At 39.8% G+C, this 13,197-nt stretch overlaps 1 protein-coding gene across 11 annotated transcripts in view; it reads right to left on the minus strand.

The window, feature by feature from the left end:
• Positions 1 to 13,197, minus strand: part of PDE1C (phosphodiesterase 1C) — a 599,843-nt gene that overhangs the window by 102,990 nt on the left and 483,656 nt on the right. For all 11 annotated transcript variants that reach the window (XM_082471771.1, XM_082471770.1, XM_082471767.1 and 8 more), the window contains 3 exons: positions 6,183 to 6,296; positions 4,175 to 4,357; positions 3,176 to 3,242 (listed from right to left, as the gene is read on the minus strand). In XM_082471771.1, coding sequence (XP_082327897.1) covers positions 3,176 to 3,242; positions 4,175 to 4,357; positions 6,183 to 6,296 — 364 coding nt within the window. The remainder of the gene's footprint in view (positions 1 to 3,175; positions 3,243 to 4,174; positions 4,358 to 6,182; positions 6,297 to 13,197) is intronic.

Here is a 13,197-nt window from a genome sequence, read left to right on the forward strand (position 1 = left end):
AAATACCCCAATAGGGCCTAGGCCATAGACAGTGGGGTCATTTCAGATTAATCCAAGACCTAAAGCTTCACCTTGGCTACTGTAATTGGCATTGTCATGACAGCCACTGTCTAGCCAATAGTCCTAAAGAAAAGTCCACTGACAACTCAGTAGATAGGAAAACGCTTTGTCATATCTGACAATTTTTAATCCTCTTCACTGGAATGAATGAAAAAGAAAAGCTCTCTAACACTGGAAATCAAGAGATTATCATAGTAAAAAGTCAAGATTTATTCTGAATGTTAAGTCTTAGAGAAACAGAAGGATGAGTAAATATAGACAGTGAGATAGACATTCACTCCAGCCCCTCATTTTTGGGAAGCCTTAGCTGTGATTCTCAAATTTCAGTGTTCTTTAGAACCACCTGGGGTACTCAGAAAAAAATGTCGATTCTCTGGTGGAGGGCTCTGCAGAATCCTGGCTTGTGGCCTGGAATCTGCATTTTAACAAGCACTTTAAACCATTCTTCCTTTCTTAGCAAATTTGGCCCAAGCACCATTCCTGTGGAAACACTGCATGAATTTCCTACTAGTCTAAAGTGAAGAAAGCCTGAACCTCCTCATTTCCTCCTGTTTTAAACCTGGAGTCTGTCCAGAGTGTCTCTTCCTGAGTCACACAACAGATGCCCTTCTAAAGAACAGCACAATTCTACATTTCCAATAACCCCACCTTAGAAGGTTAGAGATAAAACACCCCAAATTAGAAATGAGTATTCATTGCATGGAAACAAATAAAAAGAACAAAACTGCAACATATTTAAAATTTAGGAATTGGTGGTGGTTAAGTATTCTCTTTACGTAAATGTTATTTTATGCCATGTTCTTACATTAATCACAAAGGTTAACATGACAGTAGCACGATGATTATTTTATTGACTTGTATTCTCTCAGCCTTTGGGGAAATTTTCTGTAATAGAAGAAAACAATAGTGATTCCATATAAATTGCTGGCAGTGGAGTGAAAATAACCTTTTTCTAACAGGCACTACGTAAAAAAAGAATCTACGTCATATCTCCAATTCACCTCCAATCCACTGAAAATAAAACTGGAGTCTAGGGATGCAGAAAAATATTACATTGTAAAAAGGTCTTGAACTTCTGCAGTAAACAGAGCATACAACCAAGAGAAACAACAGCTTTAGCCTTCTGTACATATCAGCAATAGTGTGGAGAAGGATAGCAATTCAGAGAGTTATTATTTACTTTTTGTCTGAATCATCAAGGTAACGTTCCCCTCAGAAAGACAACATGTGTGCCTCTGAGAATTACTTTTCCCTAAGCATAAAACAACAATTCATGCACATCACAGGTTGTTCCACATTTCTTCAATTATTCTGCATAGAAAAGATGCTCCAATTTGGAAGAAATATTTTCATAAATTTCTTAGTACTGGTATAACCACCTGTATTTATGTTCATGATAAAGGAAGAAATTAAGGATAAAAGATGCTTTTAATGTTCCCAAGATTTTCACTGAATGTTTCGGGTTCAATTATGAAAATCAATGCAACTTCATAGTGGGTGTTATGAAACATCAGATCTCATGAAGTGATTTCACAGATTAAATGGGAAACGTTGCTGTAAATTACACCATGATTTATTGGGCATTAGAGTGGGGGTTGAAGAGGAGGGAGAGAAAACATGTGTCTTCTTGCTGTTTCCCTCCTGAGCACCCTACCTGTCCTAGATCAGGGGTCTCCAACCCCCCAGCCTCTGACTGGTACCAGTCTGTGGCCTGTTAGGAACTGGGCCGCAGAGCAGGAGTTCAGCAGCGGGCGAGCGAGCGAAGCTCCATCTGCCGCTCCCCATCGCTCCCCATTGCTCCCCATCACTCCCCATCGCTCGCATTACCACCTGAACCACCCTCCCCACCCTACCCCCCGTCCGTGTAAAAATGTCTTCCATGAAACCAGTCCCTGGTGCCAAAAAGTTTGGGGACTGCTGTCCTAGATGACTTAAGAAGAAACATAAAATGGAGAACTGAGGATCTGAATATATAGGGTCTCCCAAATTCAGCTAGTGAATGTCTCTGAGTCAAGAGAAAGGGACTATGAAATATAAAATCAAAATGACCCTCAAGGGCCCTCTCTTGACATTAAATTGATCAAGAAGCACTCCCACCTCTGATTCTGTGAAAAGGGAATTTAAATTATCTTCTGAAAATTTCGTCAGGAATACACTTTTCAGGTTTCAGAGAAAGACTAAAATAGCTTTAAGAAGAGTCGGAATGCTGGGATGCCCCTGAGCAAGTTGACACAGCTCCCTGTGTAGACGCCAGGCAATGTCAACCAGCTCTGTGATCCTGAACCTTAGCACGGCCCCTCCTTCAAATCCAGAAGTCAACTCAGCTTCAGCACAGCTGGGATATCCTTAGACCAATGGGTCTGAATGAACACACTTCTACAGGACTACATCTACTTGGGGGCTCTTAGAGATACTCTATACAATTCCAAGAGCTTGTCTGATTGGGAGTCATCTTGCAGGATTTAGCCCCTTTAAACTCAAGCATCTGTGTGACTTCCCATGGAACTTCTGGGCTCAGTGAGCGACTTGGGAAAACAGTAGGATATATGAAGAGGACAAGGGCTCTGGGGGACATACTTTCATGCAGTAATATGTTACTGAGAGCTTAGCTTACTATGTGCCTGGAACTCTGGTATCAAACCTCAGTTCTGTCTCTGTGTCTTTGTTTTTTTTTTAGTCTCACTGAGTCTTAGTTTCTTCATCTATAAAATGGATATAGAGCAGGTAAGCAGATAATAGTAGAATTACAATCACCAAAGATCCTCTTAATGTTGAATATTCATAACCAGTACAAATTTGCTCTCCTACGGCCAAAGTCAGACTGAGTCTCATAATGCCAGATCGCTATACAGATCACTAAACCACTCCAAGAGAGTAGAAAGAAATGAAATCCACACAGAGCTCGATTTTTTAAAAATTTGGCAGTACAAAGGCTGAAAAGATAGTGATACTGTTAGAATGAATAGCAAAAAGATAATGAAGGCAAAAAGTCAGGAATGACTAGGAAAACTGTAAATAGAATTGTAAATGAAAATTTCTTATTTTCTAACAAGAAATTTAACTGTACTTTTTATAAGGTACCTTGAACATTGTAAGACCTTTTCATTGGTATTACCTTTAATGCTTCAATAACAGCTGGTGGGTAGCTCAGTCCAACCATGTTTGATGTTCGTCTATACATTCTGGCAAAGTCAGAAGGGAAAAATGCAATATTATGTCTTACAAAGAAGAATTAGCAGGCCACAGACTTATACCAGTACTGACAATTAACAAGAAGTCATGTCATCTGATGGACCCACGGAGCCTAAAATTTCTTTTATAACCTTTTTCATAGTCATTCAAGTGGCCTATGAAATGAAATTAAAGCAATCTCAAACATGTACAGCATTGGAAATAAAAAAAATTAAGTCTATGTGCCCCCAAATTGGAAATTAAATTATTAAAATGGGTCTCCTCTTCTGCTGGAAGTGAATTATAGTATAGCACGGACAGTATGTAATGTAGTACTTTAACCTGAAAAAGAACTCTTATGGGCAACCCATCTAGAAGAGCTTGTTCTTTAGAACTGTCAAAAACTAGAGAGAACTTCGAGCTGACCATGGCATTTCTAAAACGTGTAATTGTGTGATAAGGGTTGTAGGAAGAATAAATCTATTTCTGGAATCCATTTCTGGGGAAGGGGGCAATTTAATTTCAGAGAGCAAAGTGACTTACAAAATTGGAAAGTGTCATGGGCAACTCAAACACCTTGAATGGACTCCTCCCTGGCTCAATACCCTCAACAAAGCATCCCTGACCTGTTCCAAATGTAGACATCATCCGTATGTGTCACATGATGATGGATGAGACGTCCTTCTTTAAAAATTAGAGACTCAACTCAAACTAAACTTTCTCTAGTTAACATTAACAAAAAGAATTCAAAGCAAAGGCAAAAGCTTGTCCTAATGATGCTGCGGAGATACGTTTTTGCCGTCTCTCATTCAAGACTGTCTGTTTCCACCCAGAGTTTTCAGCATTTATAAAGATACCAAAACGACATCAAAGCAAAGCCTTCGGTGATTAGAAACTGGTGTCCCTTTTGCTGCTTTGGTCACTGAATGACAGCCATCTTTACCTCTCCACAAATATCCCAGCTTGCACTGCGTGGACGATGCTCTTGAACCGCGGCTTCTCCTCGCTCCTTCTGAGTATCATACCCATCTGCCGTGTAAAGGTGGAGGCCAGCCAGTCTCGGACCTCAGAAGGCACCGCATCTGACTGAATGTCACTGAGCTCATCTTCCGTATCCAGGAGTCTCCTGAACCCAAGAAACAGAACCAGGACACAGATCAAATCTGAAGTTAGAGCTCTCTGTTCAAAGCAGCTGTTCCTTCTCTCCACCACACCTGCATACACAGGTGCAAAGAAACCAAAATAAATGGGCCACAAAAAAATCCAGCACCTTTTTGGCAAGGCTTGTGAAAGCCCACCATCTGTTTTTCAGGCTGGACAAAGGAACAAAGGAATCAGAGAAAGTCAAATATACTTCATCTCAGGCTTTGTAGGTCCCAGACACATTGCACTCAGGAGCACCCAGTACCTTTATTCCTAGATGGTTTGTGGAATTTGAACGGAATCTAAACCTTCCATTTAAAAATAAATGCATTCACCGGGAGGTTTATTTCATAGATGGCCACGTGGCATTATTTTGTTTTAAAAATAATGGCACTTAAAAACTATAGACAACAATACTGCATTATAAACTTCACACTTACTAAGAGCCTAGATCTTAATCGTTCCCACCACAAAAAATAATAATTAGGAGGTGTTAGTTAACGTTACGGTGGTAATCATATTGTCATATATAAATATATCAAGTCAACACATTGTACACCTTAAATTTATACAATGTTACATGTCAATTACATCTCAATAAAAATAAATTTTAAAAAAGAAAAAGAAAGACTTTGCAAAGTATTACCCAAAACACATCAACCCACTCCTCTGAAGTAATGAACCCAAATAATATCAACCGCTATTCTCTCTAGTTTGTTAGGACATTACAGAAACTTAAATGTCTAAATTTAAGCAAAATTTCCAAAACAATGCAGTTCTTTATTTGAGCACAGTGATTTAAGTCATCTGTCAGGTGTGTTCAGCAGATTTTTCAAATGTGTTCATAGGTCAGGCTAGAACAGAATATAAGTAGTAATAAATTACAATAAAACTTTGAATGTTGTATTTTATACTTATACTAAGCCCTACTAAAAATAAGCAGTAAAAACAGGTGTCAATGGAAAGTTTTGTTTTGTTTTTTTTCCCTTTAGACCCATCAATTGGGGGGTAGAGGAGAAAAATGTAACATTTGGGAAAAAACTACGGTATCAAATTTCCTTAAATTAGGAACCAAGCATATCACCGAAAACCAAGCCACACGATTCTTAAGATTACTGGGAAATCCTTTTGGATTAGAATTTGGCATAGAAAAGTAACACAACACAAATACTAACAGAGAAGCTTGTCTGAAGTAGAAAAAAGAAGAAAAGGCTTTCATGTTTACCATTTCCACGTTTTTCTAAAGAAAAGCAATTTTGTTACTTTCAAATTCATTTTACAAGAGTAACCGGAAGTGCTTTAGTATTTATGGATAATTCAAGTGGAGAGGGTCTGCTAAGTAAATCAATAACATATCTAAGGATTAAGGGAGGAATACTGGGTGTTTAAGAGAACAAATGCTTCTCCATCCCTTCAGGAGCTTCCATTTATTTACAGATAGATAATGTGAATTAAAACATGAACATAATTTTTAGGCTGAGATGAATAATATGCAATAATTCCAGTCGAACTCTACATTTGATTAAAAATCTGGTAAGATTGTTAAAAATCACTTTTTTTCCTCTTACATTTTCTTAGTTCACTGTCATAATGGGCATGTGAGAGATAAGTTCTATTAGCTTCTTTTTATAAATGAGCAGGTACAGAGGATATGTGATGTTCAAATCTACCCCATTTGTTTGTGAAAACTAAAGCTCCAAGACCAATCATTTGAATGCTACCTCCTACATGCCATGGGGGACATTTCAGAAAAGCCATATAACAGAAAATTTATATTACCACATCAACTTCTTGCCACTTTAGCTTACCTGGTTTCATCAATGTATACGGATTCAAGCACTGTGGCTGCATATTCCAAATTCTTCTTAAGATCTACCACTGAAGCCTCCCCTCTCTCTAATTGTTTGACCAAAGACCGTAACCTGGGGGGAAAAGACATGATTCAATTAGAATAGAGGAAAAACAATTAGAGGAAACCAAAGATAATCCTACAATTAGAGGGACACAGTTTATAACCATTAAATGTTTTTATTTATCCCAATATATTTGAAAGGAAAATACAAATCTAATGATGGAACTGACCAGTATTTCTCAAAGAAGCAAGTTATAAAATAAATGCACACATTTTTTCCACTCTAAATCAAGAAAAAAAATATTCTCATCTACCAGGCACTGACAGCCCCCAACACTTTCTAACTACCTTTTATCTTGCTAAGAGTTTCCTAAATTATCAGTGATTTTGCTTCTCTTCTGATTTTCGTATTTTTTTGGTCCTAACTGGATGTAGTAAAGCATGACCAGCAATAACATCACCAAACACTGCTTGAGATCCTGCTATGCTGCAGGTACTTTGTTCAGCTGTGACCATACAGAATAGCAGTCTCATGGCCCACACATGTTCCAAGACAGGTGAGGAGACTTAGACCACCAAAATAACCACAGAGGGCTGCATAAGGAATACATGAAAGCAAACTGTTTTACTGGACAGGAAGAATTCCTCTAGGAGCAGATAAATACCCTGGTTTTTTTTTTGTTTTTTGTTTTTTTTAAGGAGGATGGATGACAAACCAAGGTACTGAGGACAAGACCTTTCCCACTGCTAGTCAAGAGTTCCAGACAGTATAAGAGAAACAATAAAACATGCTCTCCTCTTATGTACATGAACACTATCCCCACAGAGAAGGACTCAGTACATATGAGAGCAATAAAATGCCAACAGATTATCAAAGACCAGCAACTGGGAACACTGTAAATACCACAGAGATATGGAGATTGGACAACTCTTCAGGCTCTTTGACAGCCAGCAAAGAAGAGAAACTTTGAGGACAACCTTGGGTTTGAATTGTACATCACAGAGTATCAGCTATGCAATCCCAGGCAACAGCTGAATGTCAGCTATAAAATGAAGAAGCAACCACCAAATTTCCTAGGTTGATATAAAGATTCAATCAAATTGATATTGATGTACTCACATCAACCATGTGACCTACGATTGGTAATTTTTTTCAGCTTTACTGAATATAATTGATATATAACATTGTGTCCTTATACAACATGATGATTTGATACACATATATGTTGCAAAATGACTACCACAGTAAGGCTAGTTAATACAGCCAACACCTCATAAATTTAATTTCTTTTTCTGGTGAGAACATTTAGGATTTACTATTCTAGCAACTTTTGTATACAATACTTAAAACCAGTACTTGCTAACTATAACCACCAGGTTGTACATTAGGTCCCCAGAATTCATTTCTCTTACAACTGTAAGTCTGTACTCTGACCAACTTCCCTCATTTCCCCGTTGTTTTTTTAAAAGGCATTTGTTATCATTATTGTCATTGTTGTTATTCAGTGACCTTGGTCATCAAAGGTAACCAGATGAGAAACATGCTATCAGGATACTTAAGATTATTATCAAGTCTCCATTTCCCAAGGCTGCTCCCACTTTCCTGACTTCAAAATATCCTCGGATTTGCATTTATAAGAGAGCACAGGTCAACTTCTCTGCAAGGCATAAACTACTCCCCTCCAGATCTACATGAAAATGATCAACAATAAAGAAAGAGGAAAAACTCAGGATCACCCTTAAAAAGTAGGCAAGAGGGTCAGCCATACAAAATAAATTCCCAGGAATTTCAGTGATGTAAAATACAGAGGAAATTAGATTGAGGGTAGTGGCTATCTGACTTGTGAATCTCCAACATGCAAAAGGGAAATATGCAAAGGAAATCAGCAGAGGCCTCTGCAGGCTTGGAGGTGAGTGTTAGCCTGTGGATCCCATAAGCAGCACTAGGAAGTGTTCTGGTTTCAAAGGCAGTGCGAGACAGGGAGTTGGCATGGAAGGGTTTATCAGTCCCTCACACACAGTGGACAGCCAGCCTGCCAAACAATGGGGAGACTGCAGAGGCAAGCCCTGAGAGTTGTTCCAAATAAGAAATGGAAGCTCTTTAGCAAAACACATTCCTGGCTAAGTCTGCCTCCAATTCTGACTCTCACCTCCAGGAGCCCAACTACCTCCAGCCTGTTTTGACTCTCCACTGGCAAGGAAAAATGAGGGTAAGTTTAAACTTTCTAAAAATTTTCTCCCTTGATTTGGGGCTTAAAGATTCTACCAGGAATTGACATGAATCCCTAATAGGACCCATCTCAGCTCTCAAAACCTAAGAGGAGAAGACAAAACATAAAAAATGATGAGGGAAACTACAAGACTAACAGAAGTAAGAACCAGATAATTCTATCTTCCTACAAAAGGGAAATAAGAAATAAACAAACAGAAGCAGCTTTAATCAAATAAGTTTTCCTAGACTGAAGAAAAACCTTTATAAGCAGATGAAAAGGGATCAAATAAAACCAGAAAAAGAAATCCAACATATGCAGTTGTAATTTTTTATCTCCAAGAATAAAAAACCAAAAGACAAAAATTGTTGAGAAAAAAATATATTACTTACAAAGTAACAAAAATTCAAGCTGGCCATAAGACTTCAACCATGCCAAATATCAAAAAGCAATTTAATAACAACACCAGTTTTTGAAAATAATACGGTATAATTCAAGATATCTATATCTACCTATGTATAGTAGGACTGCCATGTATATGTGAAGCCAACAAATACATTCTCAGTTGTGGACAAGCTCAAAATTTCATCATTAATATGCTTTTCCAGAAAATAAGAACAAAAACAAAAAAACTTTAAGGCCAGCTCTGGGACAATGATCTTTCAAGGAGGATAGATTCATGGATCTCCAATTAAATTGACTCGTGACCAGAGGAGCTTCAAGACGGTGGAAAAGTAAGACGCAGAGATCACCTTCCTCCCCACAAATACATCAGAAATACATCTACATGTGGAACAACTCCTGCAGAACACCTTCTGAACGCTGGCATTAGACCTCAGACCTCCCAAAAGGCAAGAAACTCCCCACGTACCTGGGTAGGGTAAAAGAAAAAAGAAAAAACAGAGACAAAGAATAGGGACAGGACCTGCACCAGTGGGAGGGAGCTGTGAAGGAGGAAGGGTTTCCACACACTAGGAAGCCCCTTTGCGGGCGGAGACTGCGGGTGGCGGAGTGGGGGAGCTTCGGAGCCACGGAGGAGAGCGCAGCCACAGGGGTGCGGAGGGCAAAGCGGAGAGATTCCCGCACGGAGGATCGGTGCCGACCAGCACTCACCAGCCCGAGAGGCTTGTCTGCTCACCCGCCGGGGCGGGCGGGGGCTGGGAGCTGAGGCTCGGGCTTTGGTCGGATCCCAGGGAGAGGACTGGGGTTGGCGGCGTGAACACAGCCTGAAGGGGCTAGTGCACCACAGCTAGTCGGGAGGGAGCCCGGGAAAAAGTCCGGAGCTGCAGAAGAGTCAAGACTTTTTCTTGCCTCTTTGTTTCCTGGAGCGCGAGGAGAGGGGATTAAGAGCGCTGCTTAAAGGAGCTCCAGAGACGGGCGCGAGCCGTGGCTATCAGCGCAGACCCCAGAGACGGGCATGAGACGCTGAGGCTGCTGCTGCCGCCACCAAGAAGCCTGTGTGCAAGTACAGGTCACTGTCCACACCGCCCCTCCCGGGAGCCGGTGCAGCCCGCCACTGCCAGGGTCCCGTGATCCAGGGACAACTTCCCCGGGAGAACGCACGGCATGCGCCTCAGGCTGGTGCAACGTCACGCCGGCCTCTGCCGCCTCAGGCTCGCCCCGCCTCCGTACCCCTCCCTCCCCCGCCCTGAGTGAGCCAGAGCCCCCGAATCAGCTGCTCCTTTAACCCCGTTCTGTCTGAGCGAAGAACAGACGCCCTCAGGCGACCTACACGCAGAGGCGGGTCCAAATCCAAAGCTGAACCCCAGGAGCTGTGCAAACAAAGAAGAGAAAGGGAAATCTCTCCCAGCAGCCTCAGAAGCAGCGGATTAAATCTCCACAATCAACTTGATGTACCCTGCATCTGTGGAATACCTGAATAGACAACGAATCATCCGAAATTCAGGAGGTGGACTTTGGGAGCAACTATATATATATATATTTTTTTCCCTTTTTCTCTTTTTGTGAGTGTGTATGTGTATGCTTCTGTGTGTGATTTTGTCTGTATAGCTTTGCTTTTACCATTTGTCCTAGGGTTCTGTCCATTTTTTTTTTATTACTTAAAAATTTTTTTTTCTTAATAATTATTTTTTATTTTAATAACTTTATTTTATTTTATTTTACTTTATTTTATTTTATCTTCTTCTTTCTTTCTTTCTTTTTTTCCTCCCTTTTATTCTGAGCTGTGTGGAGGACAGGTTCTTAGTGCTCCAGCCAGGCATCAGGGCTGTGCCACTGAGGTGGGAGAGCCAAGTTCAGGACACCGGTCCACAAGAGACCTCCCAGCTCCACATAATAGCAAATGGTGAAAATCTCCCAGAGCTCTCCATCTCAACGCCAAGACCCAGCTCCACTCAATGACCAGCAAGCTACAGTGCAGGACACCCTATGCCAAACAACTAGCAAGACAGGAACACAAACCCATCCATTAGCACAGAGGCTGCCTAAGATCATAATAAGGCCACAGACACCCCAAAACACACCACCAGATGTGGACCTGCCCACCAGAAAGACAAGATCCAGCCTCATCCACCAGAATACAGGCACTAGTCCCCTCCACCAGGAAGCCTACACAACCCACTGAACCAACCATAGCTACTGGGGACAGACACCAAAAACAACAGGAACTACGAACCTGGAGCCTGCAAAAAGGAGACCCCAAACACAGTAAGTTAAGCAAAATGAGAAACACACAGCAGAGGAAGGAGCAAGGCAAAAACCCACCAAACCAAACAAATGAAGAGCAAATAGCCAGTATACCTGAAAAAGAATTCAGAATAATGATAGTAAAGATGATCCAAAATCTGGGAAATAGAATGGAGAAAATACAAGAAACGTTTAACAGGGACCTAGAAGAACTAAAGAGCAAACAGAGATGAACAACACAATAAATGAAATTAAAAATTCACTAGAAGGAATCAATAGCAGAATAATTGAGGCAGAAGAACAGATAAGTGACCTGGAAGATAAAATAGTGGAAATAACTACTGCTGAGCAGAATAAAGAAAAAAGAATGAAAAGAATTGGGGACAGTCTCAGAGACCTCTGAGACAACATTAAACGCACCAACATTCGAATTATAGGGGTCCCAGAAGAAGAAGAGAAAAAGGGACTGAGAAAATATTTGAATAGACTGTACTTGAAAAGTTCCCTAATATGGGAAAGAAAATAATTAATCAAACCCAGGAAGCACAGAGAGTCCCATACAGGATAAATCTAAGGAGAAACACGCCAAGACACATATTAATCAAACTATCAAAAATTAAATACAAAGAACAAATATTAAAAGCAGCAAGGGAAAAACAACAAATAACACATAAGGGAATCCCCATAAGGTTAACAGCTGATATTTCAGCAGAAACTCTGCAAGCCAGAAGGGAGTGGCAGGACATATTTAAAGTGATGAAAGGGAAAAAACTACAACCAAGATTACTCTACCCAGCAAGGATCTCATTCAGATTTGACAGAGAAATTAAAAGCTTTACAGACAAGCAAAAGCTAAGAGAATTCAGCACCACCAAACCAGCTTTATAACAAATGCTAAAGGAACTTCTCTAGGCAGGAAACACAAGAGAAGGGAAAGACCTACAATAATAAACCCAGAACAATTCAGAAAATGGTAATAGGAACATACATATCGATAATTACCTTGAATGTAAATGGATTAAATGCTCCAACCAAAAGACACAGACTGGCTGAATGGATACAAAAACAAGACCTGTATATATGCTGTCTACAAGAGACCCACTTCAGACCTAGGGACACATACAGACTGAAAGTGAGGGGATGGAAGAAGATATTCCATGCAAATGGAAATCAAAAGAAAGCTGGAGGAGCAATTCTCATATCAGACAAAAGAGACTTTCAAACAAAGACTATTACAAGAGACAAAGAAGGACACTACATAATGATCAAGGGATTGATCCAAGAAGAAGATATAACAATTGTAAATATTTATGCACCCAACATAGGAGCACCTCAATACATAAGGCAAATGCTAACAGCCATAAAAGGGGAAATCGACAGTAACACAATCATAGTAGGAGACTTTAACACCCCAATTTCACCAATGGACACATCATCCAAAATGAAAATAAATAAGGAAACACAAGCTTTAAATGATACATTAAACAAGATGGACTTAATTGATATTTATAGGACATTCCATCCAAAAACAACAGAATACACATTCTTCTCAAGTGCTCATGGAACATTCTCCAGGATAGATCATATCTCGGGTCATAAATCAAGCCTTGGTAAATTTAAGAAAACTGAAATCGTATCAAGTATCTTTTCCGACCACAATGCTATGAGACTAGATATCAATTACAGGAAAAAATCTCTAAGAAATACAAACACATGGAGGCTAAACAACACACTACATAATAGCCAAGAGATCACTGAAGAAATCAAAGAGGAAATCAAAAAATACCTAAAACAAATGACAATGAAAACACAACGACCCAAAACCTATGGGATGCAGCAAAAGCAGTTCTAAGAAGGAAGTTTCTAGCTATACAAGCCTACCTTAAGAAACAAGAAACAACTCAAATAAACAACCTAACCTTACACCTAAAGTAATTAGAGAAAGAAGAACAAAAAACCCCCAAAGTTAGCAGAAGGAAAGAAATCATAAAGATCAGATCAGAAATCAAGGAAAAAGAAATGAAGGAAATGATAGCAAAGGTCAATAAAACTAAAAACTGGTTCTTTGAGAAGATAAACAAAATTGATAAACCATTCGCCAGACTTATCAAGAAA

Source organism: Balaenoptera physalus (genome assembly GCF_965194825.1).
Source record: "Balaenoptera physalus genome assembly, chromosome: 8".
NCBI lineage: Eukaryota > Metazoa > Chordata > Mammalia > Artiodactyla > Balaenopteridae > Balaenoptera > Balaenoptera physalus.